Source organism: Rana temporaria, chromosome 9 (genome assembly GCF_905171775.1).
Source record: "Rana temporaria chromosome 9, aRanTem1.1, whole genome shotgun sequence".
In the NCBI taxonomy this organism is placed as follows: Eukaryota; Metazoa; Chordata; class Amphibia; order Anura; family Ranidae; genus Rana; species Rana temporaria.
The window spans coordinates 137,255,873-137,283,544 of NC_053497.1; the positions used below are offsets into that span (position 1 = coordinate 137,255,873).

At 48.1% G+C, this 27,672-nt stretch overlaps 1 protein-coding gene across 5 annotated transcripts in view; it reads left to right on the forward strand.

Moving 5' to 3' along the window:
- The first annotated feature begins 3,023 nt into the window (after positions 1 to 3,023).
- Positions 3,024 to 27,672, forward strand: part of GPR107 (G protein-coupled receptor 107) — a 156,075-nt gene continuing 131,426 nt past the window's right edge. For 3 of the 5 annotated variants that reach the window (XM_040324639.1, XM_040324640.1, XM_040324641.1), the window contains exons 1-3: positions 3,024 to 3,283; positions 17,506 to 17,628; positions 20,036 to 20,086. In XM_040324639.1, coding sequence (XP_040180573.1) covers positions 3,185 to 3,283; positions 17,506 to 17,628; positions 20,036 to 20,086 — 273 coding nt within the window. In that variant the 5' untranslated portion in view covers positions 3,024 to 3,184. The remainder of the gene's footprint in view (positions 3,284 to 17,505; positions 17,629 to 20,035; positions 20,087 to 27,672) is intronic. The other 2 variants (XM_040324642.1, XM_040324643.1) reach the window with 2 other exon arrangements.

Genomic DNA, 27,672 nt, shown 5'->3' on the forward strand with positions numbered 1-27,672 from the left:
GAGCAGGTGGTAGTGGAGATCACAGGGGTGGGGAGTGGAGAGCGCTGGGGGGGGCTTGAGAGTACCAGGGGGAGCCAAAAGGAACTGGGGTGGAGAGCACGGGAGGCTGAGAGGGGGGGCTGGAGAGCACTAAGGGGACTGTAAAGAGCACTGGGGGGATCTTGAGAGCACTGGGGGGGGAGAAAGAACAGGGGTGAAGAGCACGGGGGCTGGAGAGCACTGGGGGGGTACAAAGAGCAGGGGGGAGTGGAGAGCACTGGGGAGAGGAGAGCAATGGGGGGAGCTTGAGAGCACCAGTGGGGGCCAGAAAAAACAGGGGTGGAAAGTACGGGGGGCTGGAGCGCACTATGGGGGGGCGGAGAGCACTGGCGGGTTGGAGAGCACATGGGTGGGGGCAAAATGCAGGGGGGAGCGGAGAGCACTGGCGGGGTTGGACAGCACATGGGTGGGGACAAAATGCAGGGGTGAGCGAAGAGAGCACTGGCGGGGTTGGAGAGCACGTGGGTGGGGGCAAAGTGCAGGGGGAGTGGAGAGTACAGGGGTGGGGAGCGGAGAGTGCTGGAGGGGGAGCCAAAAAGAACAGGGGTGGAGAGCACTGGGGGGCTGGAGAGCGATGAGTGGAGCTTGAGAGCACTGGGGGGGGGGCAAAAAAAACAGGGGTGGGGAGTACTGGGGGGGGGCAGGGGGGGAAAACAGGGGTGGACAGTACAAGGGAGAACAGGAATGGAGAGAACTGGGAGGGACAGGGGTGGAGAGCACTGGGGGGGGGGAACAGGGGTGGACAGCACAGGGGAGAACAGGAATGGAGAGCACTGGCGGGGGGGACAGGGGTGGAGACCACTGGGGGGGAACAGGGGTGGACAGCACGGGGGGAGAACAGGGGTGGAGAGCACAGGGGAGAACAGGAATGGAGAGCACTGGCGGGGGGGACAGGGGTGGAGACCACTGGGGGGGAACAGGGGTGGACAGCACGGGGGGAGAACAGGGGTGGAGAGCACTGTGGGGGATAGGGGTGGAGAGTACTGGGGGCGACAGGGGTGGAGAGCACTGGGGGGACGACAAGGGTGGAGAGCATTGGAGGGGGACAGGGGTGGAGAGCACTGGGGGGGAACAGGGGTGGACAGCACAGGGGGGAACAGGGGTGGAGACCACTGGGGGGGACAGGGGTGGACAGCACTGGGTGGGGAAACAGGGGTGGACAGCACAGGGGAGAACAGGAATGGAGAGCACTGGCGGGGGGGGACAGGGGTGGAGACCACTGGGTGGGAACAGGGGTGGACAGCATGGGGGGAGAACAGGGGTGGAGAGCACTGACAGGAGGAGGGGGGGAGACTATGGAGGGGACACGGACAGAAGGAGGGGGGACTATGGAGGGGGCGCTGACAGGAGGAGAGGGAGGCTATAGAGGGGAAGCTGACAGGAGGAGGAGGGAGACTATGAAGGGGACGCTGACAGGAGGAGGGGGGAGACTATGGAGGGGACGCTGCCAGGAGGAGGGGGGACTATGGAGGGGACGCTGACAGGATGAGAGGGGACGCTGACAGGAGGAGGGGGGAGACTATGGAGGGGACGCTGACAGGAGGAGGGGGGACTATGAAGGGGATGCTGACAGGAGGAGGGGGGACTATGAAGGGGACGCTGACAAGAGGAGGAGGGGAGACTATGGAGGGGATGCTGACAGGAGGAGGGGGGACTATGGAAGGGGACGCTGACAGGAGGAGGGGGGAGACTATGGAGGGGACGCTGACAGGAGGAGGAGGGGGGACTATGGAGGGCACGCTGACAGGAGGAGGGGGAAGCTCTGGAAGGGACGCTGACAGGAGGAGGAGGAGACTATGGAGAGGACGCTGACAGGAGGAGGGGGGAGACTATTAAGAGGACGCTGACAGGAGGAGGGGGGAGACTATGGAGGGGACGCTGACAGGAGGAGGGGGGAGACTATTAAGAGGACGCTGACAGGAGGAGGGGGGAGACTATGGAGGGGACGCTGACAGGAGGGGGGGGACTATGAAGGGGACACTGACAGGAGGAGGGGGGGAGACTATGGAGGTAGGGTTGCCACCTCATCCCTTTAAAACCGAACACATATGAATTACACAGGTTCTGAGGCTAATTTAATGCAGGTAAGGCACCAAATGAGTCTAATTACCACCTTAATTAGCCACAGAACCTGTGTAATAATACGTGTTCGGTTTTAAAGGGATGAGGTGGCAACCCTATATGGAGGGGATGCTGACAGGAGGAGGGGGGACTATGGAGGGGACGCTGACAGGATGAGAGGGGGACTATGGAAGGGACGCTGACAGGAGGAGGGGGAGACTATGGAAGGGACACTGACAGGAGGAGGGGGAGGCTATGGAGGGGACACTGACAGGAGGAGGGGGGGGAGGCTACGAAGGGGACATGGCAGGAGGAGGGGGGAGACTATGGAGGGGACACTGACAGGGGGGAATACAAACGCGACAAAAACACCCAAATCTGACCAATTCAAGTGACAAAAAAAAACTCCAGAACAGCTTCAGGCGTTTGGCTTTAGGTGACATGGAGAGGAAATGTGAACCATCTCCATAGAGAATAATAGATTTTTTCTCCTCCAGCGTTTTGGAGCTTCAAGCAGATAATTGCTCAGGTGTGAATGAGGCCAACAGGCCATACACCAGAAAGGCCCAGGCAATGTTTGGCTGTACACCTCTCCTCACCTCACACCCCTCACATATATTCATGTGGGGAACAGCTTCTGCTATTTACTCCCATTTTTACCAAAGTTTACTTTTTTTATTCTTATTTTGACCTTTTGCATCATCCAGAAAACTTCCTGGAAAGCAGGAAATGAAATGAAATGAAATTAAATTAAATGAATGTACTGTATATGAATACAGCCCCAGTCACCAGTCTATGTCTAGAACTGTACGCATGCGCCAACCTACACAATGTGACTCCGCCCCTGTGTGAGTGTACGGCCCCGCCCCCCTAACTAGTGAGCAGAGCGCGCCGCTTGCTACACCACGTGATCATCCGCTTCTCCCCCTCACTGCACTGACACGCGCTCCAACCATCACCTCCGGGTTGTGCGGCTGACATCATCGTCGGGTCTGAGACTCGTGTGGTCGGGCAGCGGCTGTCATGTGACTGGGGGGAGGGATCAACTCCCGGAAGTGAGAGGGATGCTGATGCTGGAATAAACATGGCGCTGCGCAGTACGTTCTGCTCGGGGCTGGTGGCTTTTATTGTACTGTTCCTTGTGTCTGTGTGCCAGGCCCGGGTCCACCACCTCACTCTGAAGGTAAGGGCGGCGGAGGGGTGGTAGGCAGGGTAAGGAGGAGCCTGACTACCGGGATGACTGGAGGCCCCGGACACTGACAGGGGGAGGAATGATGAGGGGGTCACTGGCAGGAGAGAGAGGCACTAAGGGGGGAGACACCATGGATGGGACGCTGACAGGAGGGGGGGAGACACCATGGATGGGACGCTGACAGGAGGGGGGGAGACACCATGGATGGGACGCTGACAGGAGGGGGGGAGACACCATGGATGGGATGCTGACAGGAGGGGGGGAGACACCATGGATGGGACGCTGACAGGAGGGGGGGAGACACCATGGATGGGACGCTGACAGGAGGGGGGGGGGAGACACCATGGATGGGACGCTGACAGGAGGGGGGGGGAGACACCATGGATGGGACGCTGACAGGAGGGGGGGAGACACCATGGATGGGACGCTGACAGGAGGGGGAGACACCATGGATAGGACGCTGACAGGAGGGGGGGGAGACACCATGGATGGGACACTGACAGGAGGGGGGGGGAGACACCATGGATGGGACGCTGACAGGAGGGGGGGAGACACCATGGATGGGACGCTGACAGGAGGGGGGGGGAGACACCATGGATGGGACGCTGACAGGAGGGGGGGAGACACCATGGATGGGACGCTGACAGGAGGGGGGGGGAGACACCATGGATGGGACGCTGACAGGAGGGGGGGGAGACACCATGGATGGGACGCTGACAGGGGGGGGGGGAGACACCATGGATGGGACGCTGACAGGAGGGGGGGGAGACACCATGGATGGGACGCTGACAGGAGGGGGGGGGGGAGACACCATGGATGGGACGCTGACAGGAGGGGGGGGAGACACCATGGATGGGACGCTGACAGGAGGGGGGGGAGACACCATGGGGGGGAGACACCATGGATGGGACGCTGACAGGAGGGGGGGGGAGACACCATGGGGGGGAGACACCATGGATGGGACGCTGACAGGAGGGGGGGGGAGACACCATGGATGGGACGCTGACAGGAGGGGGGGGAGACACCATGGATGGGAAGCTGACAGGAGGGGGGGGAGACACCATGGATGGGACGCTGACAGGAGGTGGGGGGGAGACACCATGGATGGGACGCTGACAGGAGGTGGGGGGGAGACACCATGGATGGGACGCTGACAGGAGGGGGGGGGAGACACCATGGATGGGACGCTGACAGGAGGTGGGGGGGAGACAACATGGATGGGATGCTGACAGGAGGGGGGGGAGACACCATGGATGGGACGCTGACAGGAGGGGGGGGGGAGACAACATGGATGGGATGCTGACAGGAGGGGGGGAGACACCATGGATGGGATGCTGACAGGAGGGGGGGGGAGACACCATGGATGGGACGCTGACAGGAGGTGGGGGGGGAGACACCATGGATGGGACGCTGACAGGAGGTGGGGGGGAGACAACATGGATGGGATGCTGACAGGAGGGGGGGAGACACCATGGATGGGACGCTGACAGGAGGGGGGGAGACACCATGGATGGGACGCTGACAGGAGGGGGGGGGAGACACCATGGATGGGATGCTGACAGGAGGGGAGGAGCTCAGCTATGAGGAAAGATTAGAGGAACGCAATTTATTCTCTTGAGAAGAGGAGAATAAGGGGGGATATGATCAACATGTACAAATATATAAGGGGTCCATATAATGAACTTGGTGTTGAGTTATTCACTTTACAGTCAACACAGAGGACAAGGGGGCACTCTGTGGCCCAGATTCACAAAAGAGATACGACGGCGCATCTCCTGATACGCCGTCGTATCTCTGCCTTGCGCCGTCGTATCTATGCGACTGATTCATTGAATCAGTTACGCATAGATATTCAGTAGATTCGACAGTCGTAAGTCTCTTACGCCGTCGGATCTTAACTGCAATCTTTTTTTTGCCCGCTAGGTGGCACTTCCGTCGATTTCCCCGTCGAGTATGCAAATTATCTAGATACGCGAATTCCCAAACGTAAGCGCGGCCTCGCAGGAAAGTTGCGACGTTTACGTTAGGCTTTTCCCGGCGTAAAGTTGCCCCTGGGTCTATGAGGCGCAGTCAATGTTAAGTATGGCCGTCGTTCCCGTTTTGAAAATTTATAAAATTACGTCGTTTGCGTAAGTCGTCCGTGAATGGTGCTGGACGTAATTTACGTCCACGTCAAAAACAATGACGTCCTTGCGACGTCATTTAGAGCAATGCACGCTGGGATATTTTAGGGACGGCACATGCGCAGTTCGTTCGGCGCGGGGACGCGCATCATTTAAATTATACACGCCCCCTACCCGCCGAATTTGAATTCCGCCGGGTGATTTTCGTTACGCCGCCGCAACTTTACACGCAAGTGCTTTGTGAATAAAGCACTTGCCTGAAAAACTTGCGGCGGCGTAACGTAAATGAGATACGTTACGCCCGCACAGAGATACGCCGATCTCTGTGAATCTGGGCCTTTATGTATAGAAGAAAAGAGATTTCATCTTCAAATACGGAAAGGTTTCTTCACAGTAAGAGCTGTGAACATGTGTAATAGACTCCCTCCAGAGGTGGTTCTGGACAGCTCAGTAAAGTGCTTTAAAGGGGTTGTAAAGGTTTGTCTTTTATTTTCTAAATTGGTTCCTTTAAACTAGTGCATTGTTGGTTCACTTACCTTTTCCTTTGATTTCCCTTCTAAATGTTTTTTTTCTTTGTTTGAATTTCTCACTTCCTGTTTCTCCTCAGTAAGCTTTCCACCATCATCTGAGCCGTGGTAAGTCATTTAGAACAGCTTACTGAACACCTTACTGAGGAGGAACAGGAAGTGAGAAATTCAGACAAAGGAAAAGAAACATTTAGGCCCGGATTCACAAAGCACTTACGCCGACGTATCTCGAGATACGCCGCGTAAGTCTATCTATGCGCTGTCGTATCTATGCGCCGTGCCCACAATCTGAGATACGCCTGAAAATAGGCTGCATACGACGATGTAACTTTCCTACGCCGGTGTATCGTGGGCGCATATTTACGCTGGCCGCAAGGGGCGCTCCCATTGATTTTCTATGCACATATGAGGGAGATACGACGATTAACGAACTTGCTTTCGCCCGGCCCATAATATACGCGGTTTGTGTAAGGCGTACGTCCGGCGTGAAGTTATTCCACATATAGGAGGCGCAACTCATGCAAAGGTATGGACCAGGAAACAGAGCCGTCGTTTACGTAGTACGTGGATATGGGCTGGGCGTAGGTTACGTTCACGTCGTAGGCAGTTATCCGGCGTATCTTGGGGAGTAGTTCCGACGTGATTATGCGCACTGGGCTGCGTCCACGGGACGGCGCATGCGCCGTACGTTATTCTTATGTTTATGACGCTCAGTCCATCATTTACATGGGGTCACGCCTCATTAGCATGGCTCACGCCCACTTCCACCTACGCTGGCTTACGCCGAGGAAACCAGCGTAGATTTGGGGGCGAGTGCTTTGTGAATCCAGTGCTTGTATCTGTACGCTGCGTCGGCGTAGCGTATATTAGGAAGGAATTTTTTCCCCTGCTGTAGAAAATTGGATCTCACGCTCTGCTGGGGTTGTTTGCCTTTCTCTGGATCAACTGTGGGTAGGGAGTTGAGTGTATGGGATTGTTTTTTATTTTGTTTATTTTTTTTTCTTGTGGTTGAACTGGATGGACTTGTGTCTTTTTTTCAACCTGACTAACTACCGGTATGTAACTATGTAATACCCAGTGGTCCTGTTGAAGGTCTTGTTCAGGCACCTTTTGTTATATTGTGACAACTCTGTGTCCTTGCCTCCAATGACTCTTCTGTGTTGTCACCCTGTCGGATACTCGTCTGGTGGTGCAAGCATGTCCCACTGTTGTCACTTTCAGAAAAGGAAAAAGTAATGACACGCAGCCTACACTGAAGGGGCACATGTGGGCTGGAAATGGGTGAGGGCAAGAGGGGGGGTCATAGATACCAAGGTTTAAAAAAAAAAAAAAAAAAGCTGTAAAAACCTCTCACAAAATTAGAATTATTTATGATACAGTTTAGTAAACGGTCGTTAATTAATTGGGGTTTCCCTGTACTTTCCTTGTCACCTGGGCACTGCTGACATTGGTCTCTGTAATTGTTAAGCGTTTGTGTAATGAGCACAGCAAGTCAGAGTGGAAGAAATATAGAGACTGGATCTGTAATGTTTGTTTAACAGCTATGATTGTGTGTGTGTGTGTGTGTGTGTGTTTAACAAGTAGTTTTACAGGTTTTTTTTGTATTGAGAAGTCCTGAGATCTTTGGGTATCTCTTTGGTGATTCATGGTTAAGGGTAATTGACAACAGACCCATCTTGGTAGGTAGATTACGTGGACTATCTTATAATACACATCAGAGTGTGTGATCATTGTGGGCTCTTTACAGTGCCTTGAAAAAATATTCATACCCCTTGAAATGTTCCACTTTTGAAATGTTACAACCAGAAATGTCAATGTATTTTATTTTTTGTGAGATAGACCAACACAAAGTGACACATAATTGTGAAGTGGAAGGGAAAATATATATATATATATATATATATATATATATATATATATATATATATATATATATATATATATATATATATATATAATAACATTTTTTTTTTTTTACAAATAAATGTGAATGCACATCTAGGGAGGGATATTTTTGCCCATTCTTTTTTTGAAAAATAGCTTAAAGCGGGAGTTCACCCATAAAACAATTTTTACCCCTAGATTCCTGCTCATTTTGTCTAGGGGAATCGGCTAGTTGTTTTAAAATCGAAGCTGTACTTACTGTTTTAGAGAGCGTTCTTCTCCGCCGCTTCCGGGTATGGTCTTCAGGACTGGGCGTTCCTATTTTGATTGACAGGCTTCCGGCGGTCGCATCCATCGCGTCACAAGTAGGCGAAAGAAGCCAAACGTCGGTGCGGCTCTATACTGCGCCTGCGCACCGACAATCGGCTACTTTCGGAAAATCGTGACGCGATGGATGCGACCATCAGAAGCCTGTCTGAAGACTGTCAATCAAATAGGAACGCCCAGTCCCGCAGCCCATACCCGGAAGCGGCGGAGAAGATCGCTCCCTACAACGGTAAGTACAGCTTCGATTTTAAAACAACTAGCCGATTCCCCTAGACAAAATGAGCAGGAATCTAAGGTTAAAAAACGTTATTTACGGGTGAACCTCCACTTTAAGCTCTGTCAGATTGGATGGAGAGCGTCTGTGAACAGCAATTTTCAAGTCTTGCCACAGATTCTCAATGTGATTTAGGTCTGGACTTTGACTGAACCATTCTAACACATGAGTATGCTTTGATCTAAACCAGGGGTCTTCAAACTACGGCCCTCCAGTTGTTCAGGAACTACAATTCCCATCATGCCTAGTCATGTCTGTGAATGTCAGAGTTTTACAATGCCTCATGGGATGTGTAGTTCCACCACAGCTGGAGGGCCGTAGTTTGAAGATCCCTGATCTAAACCATTCCATTGTAGCTCTGGCTCTTTGTTTCAGGTCGTTGTCCTGTTGGAAGATGAACCTCCGCCCCCAGTCTCAAGTCTTTGGCAGACTCGAACACGTTTTCTTTTAAGATTGCCCTGTATTTGGCTCCATCCAGAGTGGATAAAAATCAAAGATTTTTATTTAATTTTTTTTATCGAATTTATTTTAATAAAATGCTTTTGGAGTAAAAATCTATCTAAAGATAGTTTTTCTATTTTAGATGCATTAATAATTTAATCAGCATGAAACTGGAGCTTAATTATGTAGCATGAGGCTGTATATTCTGCAATATTAAAATTTTTGGTAAACTTATTCAATGAATCCAAGCTCTGCAAGATGAGAACATGCACTGCATTGATGCATTTACCCAATTTCACAGTAACCATGAGATAAAACAAAGTTCAGCAATATTCCTTTATCCTATTGCTTTTCAAATCTATGTACACTACAAACTGTATGATTGAATCTATTCTGATATCGCTGTTTTACTAACCTGACCGCTTCTTTTAAATAGGAAATCTTCCTTTTTGTTTGAAAATATTAAAGATTCTAACTACCAGCAAGAATACGGCTGGGTTCACACTACTACACTACTTTCATCCTACTTTGCTACATTGGTCCTACATTTATCCTACATTGGTCCTACATCCATCCTACTTTCATGAACAGGATACTACTTTGGTCCGACTTCAATGATATTCAATGGGCCTGAAATAGGATCAATGTAGGACCAAAAGTAGTACAGGGAGCATTTTCAAAGTCGGACCGACTTGTGTAGGACGCTACAAGACGCTCTCATAGGGAAACATTGAACACAGAGCAAAGTAGGATGAAAGTAGTGTAGTAGTGTGAACCCAGCCTAAGTCCTTACATTTTAACGAGCACCTGTCATTTTCAGATCCATCATGGCAGCGCCTTTTTAACGGGCATCCACTCACCTGCTGCCACCACATCCCTCACCCTGTTCTGTCAGCCATCTCATTAAAGTGAGTGGGACCGTCAGTGGGTCAACAGCGGGGAGGAGCCACTGTCGTACAGAGATGACAGTTACTCTTTAAAAATAGGTGATGTGCAGTGTTCCCCCACACATAGTGTTTTGCTTTCAGGCCAAAAAGTTCAATTTTGGTCTCATCTGACCAGAGCACCTTCTTCCACGTTTGCTGTGTCCCCCATAAGGCTTCTCACAAACGGGTCTTCTTCTGGGTTTCTTTCAAAAATTGCTTTCTTCTTGCCACTTTTCTGTAAAGGTCAGATTTGTGGAGCTCATGACTAATTATTGTCCTGTGGACAGATTCTCCCTCCTGAGCTGTGGATCTCTGCAGCTCTTCCAGAGTTACCATGGGCCTCTTGGCTGCTTCTCTGATGAATGCTCTCCTTGCCCAGCCTGTCAGTTTAGGTGGACGGCCATGTCTTGGTAGGTTTGCAGTTGTACCATGCTCTTTCCATTTTCGGATGATGGAGCTCCATGAGATGTTCAAAGCTTAGAATTTTTTTTTTCATAACCTAAACTTGCTTTAACCACTTCCCGCCCTGCCTATAGCAAAATGACAGTCAGGGCGGTGGTTTAGTTATCGTGCTGGACGTTGTATGACGTCCAGCAGGATAACGTCCGCCGCCATCCCATGGGGGGCACGCATCGCGCAGATCGGTGGTGCGGTGTGTCAGTCTGACACACAGCTACACCGATCTCGGTAAGGGCCCTTTCACACTGGGGCATTTTTCAAGCGCTTTAGCGTTAAAAAAAGCGCCTGTAAAACGCCTGAAAGAAGCTGCATCTGCAATCCCAATGTGAAAGCTCGAGTGCTTTCACACTAAAGCGCCTGAAAAACACCCCAGTGTGAAAATGGTCTTAGCGTTAAAAAAAAGCGCCTGAAAGAAGCTGCATCTGCAATCCCAATGTGAAAGCCTGAGTGCTTTCACACTGAGGCGCTGAGCTGGCAGGGCGTCAAAAAAAGTCCTGCATGCAGCTTCTTTGCAGCGCTTTAGGAGCGGTTAATACACCGCTCCTAAAGCCCCCTTCCCATTGAGGAAGCTTTTTTTAACGCCAAAGCGCCTGAAAAGCGCCTCAGTGTGAAAGGGGTCTTAGCAGCGCTTTACCAGCGTTTTTCGGGCGCTGGCAGTGTGAAAGGCCTCTGAAAGCACTTGGGCTTTCACATTGGGATTGCAGATGAGGCTTCTTTCAGGCGCTTTACAGGCTTTTTTTAAACGCCAAAGCGCCTAAAAAACTCCCGAAAAACGCCCCAGTGTGAAAGGGGTCTAAGAGCCTCCGAGGGAGGCTCTTTACCACGTGATGAGCTGTGTCCAATCACGGCTGATCACGATGCCTGCCCCGGACCACCAGGGAAATGCCAGTCAGTGCTCTGTTTTACTAATTGACTAGAGTTTAGTTGGGAGTATCAGGGTAAAGTGGGCTGAATACAAATGCACATCACACTTTTCAGATATTTGCTGGTGTATAAGACTACCTTTTTTACACTTAAAAAAACTGGCGAAAAAGCAGGGGTCGTCTTATACGCCGGGTCAGTTGCTCGGATGCCTGTTGAATGTGCAGTAATACTGTATGTTGCTTCGGCTACATACAGTATATATCGCTTAGCCAATCCCGGTGAGCAATGTATTCAAATGAATACAGAGCCTGCTAGGATTGGAGTAACAACCTCTGCCAATCCGAGCAGGCTACATACAGTAGACTGCTCGGATTGGCTTTGAAAGTCAGAGAGGCGTGGGCTGAGGAAGTTACAGCCTCTGCCAATCCCAAGCAGGCTTTTTGTATTCATTAATAGAATACATCGCTCTACGTGATTGGCTCCATCAAAAATGCTGAAGAATATGGCTCCAGAAGGGAGAAATATGAAGCGTCGGAAGGGGTCGTCTTATACGGTGAGTACAGGCAAAAAGTCTTAAACTGTAAAATTAGGGGGTCGTCTTATACGCCCTTTCTCCTTATACACCGGCAAATACGGTATTTGTAAAAAAATTTGGAAAATCATTTATCATTCTCCTTCCACTTCACAATTATGCACCACTTTGTGTTGGGCTGTCACATAAAATGTATTTATGCTTTTGGTTGTAACATGACAAAATGTGGAAAATTTCAAGGGGGTATGAATTCTTTTTCCAAGCACTGTACATAGAGCTGATCTCGATTCACCCCCCCCCCCCCCCCCCCCCCCCGCATCCAGCGTGGAACGCAAATGGCGCCGATCGAGCGGTACCGCTACTCGGGTGCGGCCATTGGAAAGTCCCCGGCTTCGGCCTAGCTACAGAGCGGCGGCCATCTTGGTACACCCGGCGGCGGCTGTCTCGTCAGGAAGTGATGTTTCGTACCCGCCATCTTGCTCCACCCCACACTCCTGCACAGTAATGATAGAGCGAGAAGGGGGCAAGCGGACATCTTGTTACACCCAACGGAGTTTTAGATTTCACAGTTATTTTCAACACAAAACAGAGCTTATGTGCGTAAATACAGTATTTGGAAATCCAACGGACTGTTTACATTTTAAAAGCAGCAGCAAACCTTACATGCTTGCTAATGTGACAGAACACCTCTGGTTTTCACATTTAATTAAATGAGAAGATCAGAGGTGTTCTGTCACATTAGCAAGCATGTAAGGTCAGCAGGTTTGCTGCGGCTTTTAAAATTTAACATGTAAACAGTCCGTCAGATTTACAAATTCTGTATTTAACCACTTGACATCCCGGCAATTGACAAAAGGAGGCCACAAGGTGGCTCTCAATTGCCGGGAGGACATCTCTAGACGTCCTCCGGCCATTGGGGGGGGGGGGGGGTGCGCACGAGCGCCCACTGCATCACTGAAGTGCCGATGCGCATGCCTGGTGGCTGTGATGTCCGCCAGGTACCCGCGATCGGCGGATACACAGACAAGGACGTGGATCTGTGTGTGTAAACACACATCCACGTCCTGTCAGGGAGAGGAGACCAATGGTTTGTCCCTTGTACATAGGGACACAGATCGGTCACCTCCCCCCACAGTTAGAAACACTATGCAGAGCACACATTTAACCCCTTCCTCACCCCCTAGTGTTAACCCCTTCCCTGCCAGTCACATTTATACAGTAACCAGTGCATATTTATAGCACTGGTCGCTGTGTAAATGTGAATGGTCCCAAAAATGTGTCAAAACTGTCCTATTTGTCCGCCATAATGTCGCAGTCCCAATAAAAATCGCAGATCGCCACCATTGCTAGTAAAAAAAAAAAATCATAATTCTGTCCCCTATTTTGTAGGCGCTAGAACTTTTGCGTAAACCAGTCACTTATTGCGATTTTTTTTTTTTAACAAAAATACATAGAAGAATACGTATCGGCCTAAACTGAGAATTTTTTTTTTTTTTAAATTGGGATATTTATTATAGCAAAAAGTAAAAAATATTGTGTGTTTTTTTTCAAAATTGTCCTTTTTTTTTGTTTAGCGCAAAAAATAAAAACCACAGAGGTGATCAAATACCACCAAAAGAAAGCTCTATTTGTGGGGGGAAAAAAGGACGTAAATTTTTTGTTTGGGAGCCACGTCGCACGACCGCGCAAATGTCAGTTAAAGCGACGCAGTGCCTGAAGCTGAAATTTCACATGGGCAGGAACGGGGTATATATGCCCAGTAAGCAAGTGGTTAAGCACATAAGCTCCGTTTTGGGTTGAAAATAACTTTCAATACATTTTTGAGAATCGTGATCTTCATTTTATACAAAAGAATCGAGATTCTCATTTTTCCCAGAATCGTGCAGCTCTAAATGTACACCTGTTTTTGTAATGTGTTGTAAGTGGCAGCTTGTCCAGTACTGTGTTGTGTTTCCAGTAAAAGCAGAACTCCAGCTTTCCTTTCAGTTGTACTGTTGCACAGTTGTACCGGCTCCTCCTCTGTACCGAGATTGAACCTCCCCAGCCTGACTCTTCCTGGTTCATCCCTTTCATTCATTGCATTTCTGTTCTTTGTCACGGAGGCTCAGCGTCACATGTGGGCCTTACCTATGGTGGTTTGTTTGTAATAGCAGTTAGCCTATCAACACCCATTCCTCCAGAGTTCTATTAGGACATTGTTATAATCCCATAACTCTTCTGAAGAGCCAGCCCACTGCTCTTCAGAGGAGTTTTGATGCTGTCTTCGCAGGTGGCCAGATAGATGGCGGTTTCTGATTGTATCAGATGCGGCCATCTTGGTGCTTTCAGACCAATTATTGCATTTCATGGGGAGGAACAACTTTAGAACTTGCAGCCTAAATTGCCTTAATTATATTTGCCGCCCATAGGGCTATTCATGTAATACATGCAAGTAGGGAACTCAATATTTTTATGTATTTTTTCCACAGAGGGGAACTCATATTCATCATCTTGCCCCATTTCAATACAGTGAAGTTGATGCAGGCACATCATAGGGGCCAGAGTGCTGTACAGGGCATCCTGAAACAATACCCTGCCTCACAATGGGGTTGCTTTACTAAAACTGGGGAGTGCAAATACTGGTGCAGCTCTTCATAGAAACCAATCGGCTTCCAGGCTTTATTGTCAAAGCTTAAAGTGGAGTTCCACCCATAAATATAACATTACATCAGTAGTTTTAAAAAAATTTCATTAGTCCTTTAAGAAAAAAAAGACTAGGCCGAAGCCGCGGCCTCACCTAAAACATCGATCCTGGGATGTTTTAGGCGAGGCCGCGGCTTCGGCCTAGTCCGCGGAGCGCCGGTCCTATGGAACAAAATGTTGTTGTTTTTTTGCCCACTTTCCAAGCCAAGTCGCCAGGACGATATTTCTAATTGCCCTGGCGACCGGGAATTGTCGAGCCCTAGCTTAACCAGTCAACTGACACTTGCGTGGGTGTGCGACGTTGTACCCAAACAAAATGTATGTCTTTACCCACAAATGGAGCTTTCTTTTGGTTGTATTTAACCACCTCTGTTTTATTTTTTGCGCTATAAACAAAAAAAAACAAAACAATTTTGGGAAAAAATGTTTATCTTTTTGCTATTTTCAAAAGATAAATAAATATATCTAAAAAAATGTTTTCATCAGTTTAGGCAGATTATATATTCTACATATTTTTGATTAAAGTTATCGCGTCTACAAACTATAGGATAGATTTAGGGACTTTTTTTATTTTTTTTTTAATAGCAATGGCGGCGATCTGTGTTTTTTTTTTTTTTTTTTTTTTTTTTTCAGGGGGATTGCAGCGAACAAATCTGACCCCAAATTACACTTTCTGGGTCCCAGTGACATTCTTGTATTGATCAGTGCATTTTTTATAGCACTGATCAATGTAAAAATGTCACTGGCAGGGAAGGGGTTAACACTAAGGGGCGATCAAGGGGAAAACTGTGTTCCCTTAGCGTGTTCTTACTGTAGAGGGGATGGGCTTACTGGAAAATGACAGATCTCTTTTCCCAATCACTGGGAGCAGTAGATCTGTCATGTCATCTGTCAGAACGGGAATTGCCTTGTTTACAAAGGCAGTTCCCCATTCTGCCTTTCCTGGCTGCGTTCGTGGGTCACCGGCAGACGTCGAGCACGCTCCCCCACTATCCTCCTTGCACGAACCGTCGTGAAGGTACTTCGGTTCTCGCAGGAGAGCCGACCTGCTGCAGTATATCTGAGTGAGCTGGTCGACTAGTGGTTAAACTTCAGCTTTACTGCCTCGATCACAACCCATTCAAGTGAAGAGTCCCACCAACTGCATTGCAACCATGTGTAAAGTATGCATGAAATCTGATGGGGAAAGCCACGCAGATTTCACTTCAGTCAGTTCTTATGCACATTCACATACTTTTCATGCGCGTCGGTTAGGTGCCCTATTCACACGTGAATATCATGTCTTTTTTTTTTTTTTTTTTTTTTCGTGCAGATTCCTGCACAGAAATAATCTGCACACAATACCAGTATTGTGGTGTGAATAGGGCACATAGAGAGAAATCGTTTTTTGGTGCCTTTGCAGAACGCATGCAGAAAAACTGAACAAGGCCTAAAACAAGCAGTGAGGAGCTGGTTTATTGCCTGTCAACCTTCCTCTGAAAGGAGATTCAGCACAAACTGCTTTTAAAAGGCATGGCAAGGGCCTGTGTGAATGAGCCCTTGAGGTTTATATTACAATGGAATCAAAGTTGTTGGTCCAATCTCTGTCTGATACATGGGAAGGTACAACTGTAGCTCTCTGTACATCATTCTGGATCCGCTGCACCCAACAAGTCAGGGATTGTATTCATGTGGAACTGCTGGCTGGTTATGGTAAGAGATAGTCGTGCATAGCGACATCGGTGACCCACAATGCCAGCTAGAGCTGTGACCTCCAGCCAGACCAAGCTGTATCTGTGGTTAGGTTGGTATTGAACTGACTTCCTTCTAAGATCTCCATTTGCCTGGCTACGTCACCGACCCATAACATGTATGCAGATTAGAAATGAAAGTGACTTTGGAAGTCCTGGTTTGTTTACTTGTCCTTGTATGTCAGTGGCTTAAAAAGTATTGATTGGGCGATTAGCTGATAGAAAGGTAGCTAGAATTCTCAGAAGAGGTCGGCTTTGGAAGCCTACTAAGGACTCATTTACTTTGCAGCTCGAAGAGCTTTAGAGCTTTTTTGAGCTCATTTGTTTCTGCCTGAAAACTCCTCTCCATGTTAGCAAATGTGTTCATGCACACTAGGGCTCAAACTGTGGCTCTCCAGCTGCTGCGGAACTGCAAGTCCCATGAGGCATTGCAAAGCTAACAGTTACAAGCATGACTTCCGAAGGCTGAGGCATGATGGGACTTGTAGTCCTGCAACAGCTGGAGGCCCGCAGGTTGGGCGCCTATGCACTAGGGCTTTTTCAGGAGTTTACAGGCAGAATCAAACCCCCACCAAACTCAAGTTTTTGAGAGGAGCTGTCAAGCAGAAAAGACACCTAAGTGCCCGAAAACACGCAAAAAAAAGCACAAATAAGCATGAAAAAGCTCAAACGCACAAACAAATTAGGAAAAATGTCCCTAAGGGAAGGCTTGTGGGAAAAAAAACACATATGCTCAAAGAAGCTCAAAAACGTGCAAAAAAAGTACAAGCTTCTTCAAGCTAAAATAAAAGCTCAAATGCCTGTAAAAGCAGATTTTTTTTTTTTTTTTTTTTTTTGGCCGCAAGGTAGGAAAGAGGGTCCTACAAAGGCTTTATGATGCTTTTACCAGAACTGGATTTTCACTTGCGTTGTGGTTTCATCGTTCTCACAGCCGATGACTCCTTTTTATCACTGCAGATTGAGTATCTTTATTATGTAAAGCAAACATTCACATTTCCAGCTGGCCACGTGTATTAACAATAAAACATCTCTATTTGCTCCCGTTTGGGCTGTTTAAATATAAACCGTTGAATGCGTTTTATCTGATCAATGAGTGCAAAAAAATCATGTTGATTCTGCCAGAAATCCAGTGTTGTCCTGTGTCTCGTGCTTTCTGTGGGGTTATCAGCCCAGGCCAGTTGACCTATGAATTACAGAACAACCTACCCTTTGTTATGGGGTATAGGAGAGAGGGAGACGTCCTGTCCTAGAGTGATATGGCTGCTGCTACATAGATCCAGTACAGTGTGCAAGTGTTGTCATCCTAGGACAGCAATTGTTACTAAATGGATCATAAGGTAAAGAAAACCAGTTCAACCACCACATTGAAGGATTGGTAAGCATTTGTTCTTGGGTTCTGATGCACTTTTTAAAACACTTTTTTTTTTTTTTTTCTCCATCGAAGGATGATTTGCGACAGAAGGTGCATCTCAACACATTTGGCTTCTTCACTAATGGATCCATGAATGTGAACATCGCCAGCTTGTCTGTGAAGGATAAGGACCTCACCCATATGGGCAATTTAATGGTAAGTGATGTGCTTTGCTGAAACTTATAAAGGGAGCATTTAAAGTGGTTCTAAAGCCTAAACATCTTTTACTTTAATGCATTCCTTGCTTAAAAAATGCTTAGGCATCCATCCAAAGACTGATCCCTGACACCACACACACATTTCGTTTAATGTTAATCTTTTAATTCAGATTAATTTTATACTGAGAAAGGAGCAAAAGTGCTTTTTAGTGTTATTATTTTAATTGTAATATGGAGGTACCAGTCTAGTGTTGGTTTTGTCAGTAGACGGGTATGCAAAAGCCCTCTTACTTTCTGGTCACATTGTACAGACTGACTTCCCTGGATAATTCTCCTTGGGGAAATCTCTTCCTGGACTCCTTGGCGTGGAGGGCAAGCACATATTGGATAGGGGTGGTCACTGCATTTTAATTTTTTTTTCTTCAAGGTTCCATTAAAAACAGGTTTTATTATAGAGTGGTTATGACTAAATGCTTAACGGAGTTCTTTTTAAATGCACGTTAACCTCGCTTATGAAAGGCTTGTGTGTCACGCTGAACAAAGTCTTTATTTTTCAGTTCCTGTTGATACTGTAATTAAGGTTTTAAGCAGGGATGGTGAAGCTAAAATATATATGGGCAAAAAAAAGAAAGACTTGGTGCAGTCTGTTTACTGTTCCCTGCAGTGCCATCACCCTATCAACATGGTTTGTCAACTAGGGTTAAAGTCCTGTGAGAGGTCCACAGAGGTTTTTACTGCAATCTTCCCATCACTCGCAGGCAGTGGCAACGCTGTATCCTGGCCTAGGCCAACGAGGCCCAGGCCTAGGGCAGCACTTTGCAGGGGGGCAGCACAGAAAGAGTCCCCGCCGGCTTACGCTACACTGTTGGTGTAGTGGCAGTCTTATGGGGCGGACTGGGCTGAGAGGAAATTTAGTCTAGCGCCCCCATAAAGCAGCAACACTGCTACCAATATGCGGGCGGCTGGCATTCCGCAACTGTGTGTGTGTGTGTGTGTGTGTGTGTGTGTGTGTGGCTGCTTCTAATTTTAACTGTACTATCATCCTGGACCACAAACCTTCCTCACTGTGCTATATGTTTTCTGCTGCACCATTGGCATGATTATATCTTTTTAGTCCTCTCCATCAAATTATCAGAAATGTTGTGCTTAGAGTAGAACTATAGGCAACACTTTTTTTTTTTCTCTTTCAGTTTGGATTAAGGGAGGGTTATATAGCCCCTGCCAGTTTATTTTTTACCATCCCTGTCCCTTAGCAGAGATTTCCCTTCCTGCCCCATAGCCAAACAGGAAGTGAGAGAAAATCTATTCAAATTAAGGAAAACCATTCAGGAAGTGAGAGAAAATCTATTCAAATTAAGGAAAACCATTCCCCCCCCAAGCCGTCAGAACTAGTGTCCTCACTCAAAAATGTCAGAAAAACAGAAAGGGGTGTGGTCTTGACAGGAAGGGGTGGGTCATATTTAAATTGGGGGTGCACAAGTTTAGTCAGGCCTAGGGCATCTAATGTGTCCTACTGCCCCTGTCAGGGAAGCAAGCACAAGTATCAGATCAGGGAGGTAAGTTTTAATATTTATTGAATTATTATTTAATGCCATTTCTAAAAAAAAATTCAACAGCTCACTGATGGCACCAATGTGTAACTGTTGATTTGAAGATTATTTCAGGGGTTCCCTGAGACTTTGCCAAGGGTTCCACCAAGGTAAAAAGGTTGAGAAATCCTGTTCTAGAGTAGTTTTAGATGGACAAAAGAGATGTATATAATTTTTGTTTTTATTTTTTTACAGCAGTCTTCCAAAAAAGCGAGTTCATCTATGCAATACCTATAAAAATGAATTGCTATTTTGTCCCTCATTTCTAGTGGATCAGCTGCCAGCCATCCTAAAATCATAATTTCCCTACAACACACATACTTTGGAAACGTAATTATGCCAAATAGAAGAGAGGCTGGCTGCAGTGTTTGGATGTTACGCAATAAAGGAAAGCTGCGCCTTCAGATATGCATGCTCATTTCTCATCTGTGTTGGCACATAATGAGCCAGCCTTGGTGTATTCGTATATGAAGAAATGTCAGAGATGCTTTCTTTGATATCACCACATCCTGGATCGGTTGGTTTATGGGTCTGACTAGTGGGACCGTTGAAGGCAACAGCACAGCTATCATAGGATAGCAAGCAATGGGGCAGAAGGTGAAAGGTGTTGTTTATATGCATACTTTGTGAATTTGTCTGGATTTTATCAAATGAGCTTGTGTGTGTGTGTGTTTTTTTTCATTGTTTATTATACTTATTCTTTAACAGAGGGAAATCCACACTTTTTATTTCTAAATATCTATTCATCTTGTATGTGAATCCATCTCTGTTAATGCACACTTTACACAATACTGTATTTTTTTTTTTTTCATGCAGTTTGGATTTAGCTTAGACAGGACCAAGAATGATGGCTTCTCAACTTACCTGGTAAGTTTATATAATTTCCTGCAAACTTGACCCGGTCACATACATATCTCACATCGGACCACAATCCACATGATTTTAGTGTTAAAATAAAGGCTTTTTCTTGCTGTAAACGAACTAAGCAAGCCATAGATCGTACCATTCTCACCTGTGGTGGAAGAAAATAAATATGTTTCCCTGGTGTTGATGTGGGGGAATCAATCCTGCTGCCCTGTTGTACTCTGCTGGAGGGGACGCATTCCTGCCAGCAGAAAATGGTGCTAGTGACTATATAACTGTCAGCAGTGATTTCATGCAAAAAATCTTGTCAGGCTGGTTGCACAGAAGTTGATCCATAAATCGATTTCAGTACAATCACCCTGCCCATAGATGAATCAAATCAAAGGCTGCTTCCTGCTGAACTAGCCAGTTTTCGATCCATCTATGGCTGCCTTTAGCCTAGAAAACCTATGTTATGTGGTCTCTGACTTCCAGTTACTACTGTAGAGAGTTCAGTGTTTCCATTGGCAGTGAGATTAGAGTCAAAATTATTACAAGCTGTTCATAGGAACATGCTTTCTAAAGGCTGTACATGGCTCGTTTTTTTTTTTTTTTTTGGGTTCAGAGGAAATCTTTTCCCTGCTCCATGCTAACAGTGTTGATGGGGCAGTCTTCACTGTTGGCCCTTTTTATATGGGCTGCTGCCTTAACAGCCTGCCACTGCTGTACAGTCACTGCATCTGATAGAATGCAGTTACTGTTCAGCCTCATACACACGATTGGATTTCCGTCGGACAAATCGTAGGACTTTTGTCTGAAGGGCATTGGCCATGAACTTGTTCTGCATACAGACAGCAAAACTTTGTTTGCCAACAAATACGTGCTATAGTTAGCATTGCTTCTGAGAATCGTGTTTGTATTTTTGAATTTTTTTCTGACAGACTTGTTTACACACGATCGGATAATCCGACATTGCACATTTGTTGTCGGAAAATCTGACAATTGGAGCATACAAACGGTCAGACTTTCCAACAAAAGCCTGCTATCACACCATTCCTGTCGCAAAATCCGATCCTGTGTACGTGCCTTTAGGCTGATCATATTCCACCTGGTTCAGTTGATTTCTCAATCAAGTTTTGTTGTGCCAGGTTGATGCTTGCAGGGTCAGCCATGGCTCAAATTTCAGCCGATTTAGTAGGAATAACCCACCTATGAGGACCATAAAGTAAACCTGTCATCTGGGGAATTTCAAACTGAGTATACAAAGAAGAAATGTATGGGCAGAGTTGTAGTGAAAACTGCATATCAGAGTTTTTCGAGGTCCAGACATACAGACAGCTGAATTTTATATTCAACGCTCAAGCTTGGTTCCAAAAGGAAAGCTTGGCCCTGTCTTCTCAAATCATTTAAACCTGGACATTGGACACATATATGAAGTAACATCACTGGTTAGTTTGTCCTACTGTTGACCTGCTGCAAAATTAAATTGAGAGAAAGCACTTGTTTTGGGTTTAAAGGAGAAGTACAGCCAAGGCTGAAAACCCGCTGTTGGCTGGCGTCTCAGAGCTAGTCCAGGCTCTGGAAAGATCCTGACCATAAGGTCCGGATCCGCCCACATGCCTGGACCGACACCTGGCTTAGCCTCTTGGCAACCTGCTGAGAGCCTGAGCCAGCCACTCCCGCCCCTTCCACAGTCAAGCGCTACAGTGAGCGAGGAGGGAGCAGAGAGCTGCTGACTGACAGTCACTAGCTCTCTGCTCATGTATGACTGAGAACCGAGAGATTAGTGGTGTTTGATCGCTCAGTTCTCGGCCTTGGAGACAGCAGGGGACCGATGCTGCATCCACCTAGGTAATTGTGATTAAGATTGTAAAGTTTATTTCTTTCTCGTACATCACGGGACACAGAGCGGCATATTCATTACTAGTGGGTTATATGGAGTACCTTCAGGTGATGGACACTGGCAATCTCAAACAGGAAGTGCCCCTCCCTATATAACCCCCTCCCATAGGAGGAGTACCTCAGTTTTTTCGCCAGTGTCTTAGGTGTTGGTGCACGTTGAGGCTGTGCCTGTAGTAGTCCTTGGGACCAGGGCCAGCTGACCGGATCCGTCCAAGGTGCTTCATAGCCAAAGTGGACGGTACCCGGGCCCCAATTCGTGGATGGGGTTTTGCCTATAATGCCTCTCCTTGGAGGGCTGGACCCTGGGTTCCAGGTCTGGTTTCTAACCTAGAGAATACCTGTTGCCAGTGGTGCTGTATAGGTCCAGGTTGTGGTGTTCTTTTAAGACCCCAGTCCCTGAAGGTCTATGACCATACCCACGGTGAAGGGTGAAGATTGGGCCTCTTGCAGAGCAATACCCTGCGGCGTGGAAAGGTAAGCAGGGGGCCTACGGAACTTGGTTTGTCAGTAGGCTTCCTACAGGGGATTCTTGGGCAGCCTATTTATGCCTCTGTGCATGGGCAAAGGAGAACCACAAAGTTTTCAAACGGGATGGCTCAACACACCCAGGTATCGTTTCCCCTGGCTGGGCTAGTAGGCTGCTGCTGCTTCTGTCACAAGGAGGGCCTTTTTTTGGGCAGGGTGTTCCACAGAGAAGGAACCATACCATTAGGGAGACAGTTTAAAGCTTCCCTTTTACCTGTGTCTGCTGCTCCAGCGTCTAGGGTCCTGGTGTCTCCTCTCCACATGGCTTCCTGCTTCCCCTAGCGGCGTTTGACGCGCGCGCGTGTGCGCGCTTTTACTTATCTGTGCGCGTGCTTGCGTGCAGCGACGCCGCGGGGAGGGGGCGGTTGACGCCGGACGGCTCCTCCCCCCTGCACACAGGGAGGATAAATCCTGGAGGGCTGTTCAGTCTGTAAAGGCTGTGAGGGGACACGGAGCAGCGATGCTGGCTACAGCATAGGAAGGTTTGACAGAGCTTTCTGGCACAGTGACACCCGGTGGCAGTTGTGGGAAGTACACCTTACTAAGGAGCCTCTGGCTTAAGTTTGCATTCAAGCCTGTGTACTAAGCAGCGCCTTTGAACACTTAGGGTGCTCACCTAGCCCAGCATTAGGGGGTCAATACCAGACAAAAAAAAAAAAAAGTTTTTATCTGGTTGAAGCCCTTGGGGCTCAGTATTGATTTTCCCTTTTTATAGGTTATGGGAGGTTTGGAGTCCCTCTAACATTACCCTATCCTATTGTTTCACATTTATTTGATTATATGTGTATTTTCTCCAGCTATTACAGTCAGTTGTATACTAGCGGAGTGCCTCAGAATTTGTATATTATGGCTCCTAAGGGTGCAGGTAGCGCTAAGAACGCTAAAACGGTTAAACCAAAAGGTTCTCCATCGGGCTCTGAGGATATCCAAAATCTAGTGGCCCCTACTACTCCGGAATGCCCGGAAGTTGTTGTCCTAGGTGAGCCATCAGGGTTGCTAGGTGCTATGGCTGGCCCTACTCAACCAGCTCCTTCCTATGTAACGGAAGAGATGTTAGCCTCCACCTTGGGTGGATTGGAAAGGAGGATGGCCGCTCTAATTACGGCATCTTTGGCAGGGAAGAAGCGGGTTAGATCCCCGTCTTCCAGGTCTGAGTCTCTGGAGGAGGATATCCTCTCCGACTGACGAATTGGAGGATCAAGGAGACCAGACAGAGGGAGGTCAGGATCACCTTGACCATTTAGGTTCTGAGGATTCTACAATAGAGGAACCTTTTTCAGCTTCTCACGCAGAAAGACTGTGGGTTCAGTCCCTAACGGATATGGTGCGGTTGGCTTTTAAGATACCTGTGCCTCAGCCTCTGGCCTCCGCGGTATCCTCATTGGGCTCCCTGAAAGCGCCCCAAGCCAATTTGGTATTCCAGGTACATCCTTTGTTAAAGGACCTGATTTTTCAGGACTGGGCTAAGCCAGACAGGTAACCCTTAGAGGAAGAGTTTCAAAGAGATGGGCTGTCCCTACTGTGGACGCAGCCATCTCATGTGTGAACAGATCTTTAACTTGTCCTGTAGAAAACTTGCAGGTGTTTAGGGATCCGGTTGATAAACGCTTGGAAACATTACTTAAGGCCTCCTTTACTTCAGCAGGGGCGATAGTTCAGCCCGCTGTGGCTGCTATTGGAGTGGCCCAAGCATTATCAGATAAGACTAAGCAAATGCTTAAACTTATCCCTGCCCAGCAGGCAGAGGAATTTTGGATATACCCAGGGCTATACGCTTTACGGTGGATGCGATCAAGGACTCCATCCAGCAGGCGTCACGTTTATCCTTATTTCTAATCCATATGAGAAGGCTCTTATGGTTGAAGAATTGGGAGGCTGAGCCCCCGTGCAAAAAACTCCTGGTAGGGTTCCCTTCCATGGAGGACGTCTCTTCGGAGAAGACTTGGATAGATATATTCAGACTATATCAAGCGGCAAAAGCACTCTCTTGCCAGTCAAGAAGAAGGCCCGAGGGCCCGCATTTAGGCGCCAGCCCTCCCCGGGGCAGGGGCCCTCTAATACCAAACAGTATCGACGGCCTCCTGCAAGATCAGGCATTAACAATAAGCCGCAGGGCCAAGCCACTGGGGGCAAGAAGCAGTGGTACCGCAAGCCTGCGAAGCCAGCCCCCAAGTCGGCCCTATGAAGGGGCGCCCCCACCCACTATGGTGGGGGGAAGGCTGCGTCTCTTTGCAGAGGTTTGGGAGGCCACCATTCCCGACTGCTGGGTACGGTCTTCCGTGACCACGGGCTACAAGCTAGAATTTCTAAAATTCCCTCCTCCTCATTACCAGGAGTCAAGAGTACCAGGCGACCCTGTGAAAGGAGCCGCATTGATGGCGGCATTGAATCATCTGCTATGCCAGAAGGTGATAGTAGAAGTACCAGTCCGGGAACAGGGATTGGGGTTCTACTCCAACCTGTTTATCATCCCAAAGCCCAACGGCGATGTCAGGCCAATTTTGGACTTAAAGGGAGTAAATGCGTATCTAAAGGTCCGCTCATTCCGGATGGAAACTATTCGGTCAGCTGTCGCCGTGCTCCAGAAGGATGACTTCAGGGCGTCCATGGACATAAAGGATGCTTACCTTCATGTGCCAATTTTTCAGCCACATCAAGTATTTCTATGCTTCTCGGTGGCTCAGCATCATTTCCAATTTGTGGCGCTCCCCTTCGGGTTGGCTACGGCCCCCCGGGTATTCACGAAGGTCCTAGCCCCAATCCTAGCCAATCTAAGGATCCAGGGGGTCACGGTCCTGGCTTACCTGGACGACCTCTTGGTCGTAGACCATTCGTCTCCTGGCCTGGAAAGAGCAGTGGCCCTCACGGTTCAGTACCTCGAGAGGTTCGGCTGGGTCCTAAATCGAGACAAGTCAGCATTCCTGCCCACAAGGCAGCTGGATTGTCTCGGCATGAGATTGGATACAGAACAACAGAGAGTGTTTCTACCCCTATTAAAGGCCATCAAAGAGCTAATACAAATGGTTCTAAGCAAGAGAAGGCCAACTGTTCGCCTATGTATGCGGCTACTAGGCAAGATGGTGGCCACATTCGAGGCGGTTCCGTACGCTCAGAGCCACACTCGCATCCTGCAGGCAGCCATCCTGTCAGCCTGGAGCAAGAGGCCTCAGGCCTTAGAAATTCCTTGGCCACTCTCACCAAGAGTGCGGCAAAGTCTAGCTTGGTGGTTAAACCCTCAGAATCTCCTGAAGGGAAAGACTTTCAGTCCTGTGACCTGGAAGATAGTAACCACAGACGCCAGCCTGATGGGCTGGGGAGCAATTTTGGATGGTTGCACTCGCCAGGGCTCTTGGGCAGCGGCAGAGAAGCAGTTGCCCATCAATATCTTGGAGCTCAGAGCTGCTCGACTAGCTCTCAGGGCTTGGACGTCCAAACTACAAGGGTTCCCAGTGAAAATACAATCGGACAATGCCACGGCGGTGGCATATATATAAATCACCAAGGGGGAACCAAGAGTCAAGCCGCTCAGAAAGAAGTGAGCTTGATTTGTGCCCTGCATATCGGCTATATTCATTCCCGGAGTCGACAACCTACAGGCGGACTTCTTAAGTCGCCAGACTCTGTTGCCGGGGGAGTGGTCTCGGCATCCACAGGTCTTTCAGACACTCTGCCAGTAATGGGGAGTGCCGGACGTGGATATCATGGCATCGAGACTGAACCAGAAGCTAGACAGGTTCATGTCCCGCACAAGGGATCCCAGGGCCTGCGGAACCGATGCGTTGGTTTGCCCTTGGCATCAGTTCAAACTTCTTTATGCATTTTCTCCGCTCCAGTTACTACCCCGCCTGCTGCGCAGGATCAGGGTGGAGCACATGCCAGTCTTCCTGGTAGCTCCAGCATGGCCCAGAAGGGCATGGTATTCACTAATCCTAAGGATGGTAGTGGGAGACCCTTGGACTCTTCCTCTACGGCCAGTACTGCTATCGCAAGGTCCGATCCTCCACCCTGCCTTACGGCATCTAAATTTGACGGCCTGGAAGCTGAATCCCTGATTCTCAGGGGTAGAGGTCTGTCTCAGAAGGTAATCTCTACCCTAATCAGAGCCAGGAAACCGGTCTCTAGGGTGACTTATTACAGGGTCTGGAAGGCCTATGTAGGCTGGTGTGAGTCCAAGTTATGGCTTTCTCGTAAGTTTACCATCGATAGAGTATTAAGTTTTCTCCAGCTAGGAGTGGGTAGAGGACTGGCATTAAGCACAATCAAAGGACAGATTTCAGCTTTGTCAGTATGGTTTCAGCGGCCGCTGGCCACCCACTCGCTGGTTAAGACCTTCATTCAAGGGGTCTTACGTATTAATCCTCCAGTTAAATCCCCGCTTTGTCCGTGGGATTTAAATCTTGTTCTGTCAAGTTTACAGAAACAACCTTTTGAGCCGTTGGCTGAAATTCCTTTGGTTTTACTGACAAGGAAGTTAGTATTTTTGGTCGCCATAGTTTCCGCCAGAAGAGTATCGGAACTGGCAGCCTTATCCTGTAAGGAACCATATCTTATTTTACATAAGGACAAGGTCGTTCTCCGCCCTCATCCTTCCTTCCTACCAAAGGTTATATCCAGTTTTCATCTAAACCAGGATTTGGTATTACCATCCTTCTTTCCTAAACCTACTTCCAGAAAGGAAGGGTTGCTGCATACCTTGGATATTGTCAGGGCCATGAAGGCCTATCTTAAAGCTACAGAGAAGATCCGGAAAACAGATGTGTTGTTCATTTTACCGGATGGGCCCAAGAAGGGGCAGGCAACTGCAAAATCCACCATCTCGAGGTGGATTAAACAGTTAATCACTCAGGCCTACGGCTTGAAGGGGTTGCCTCCTCCGTTATCATTAAAGGCTCATTCTACTAGGGCCATGGGCGCCTCCTGGGCAGCACACCACCAGATCTCTATGGCTCAAGTTTGCAAGGCGGCAACCTGGTCTTCTGTCCACACGTTTACAAAATTCTACCAGTTGGACGTAAGAAGGAATACTGATGCAGCCTTTGGGCAGGCAGTGCTGCGGGCTGCAGTTTGAGACCCTCGGAGTCCGGGGGCTCCCTTTTGAGTAAAATTTAAAATTTAAATTTATTTTTCTCAACTAAGTTGGATTTATTATGATTTGAGTATATCTCTAAATTAAATCCTTTTGT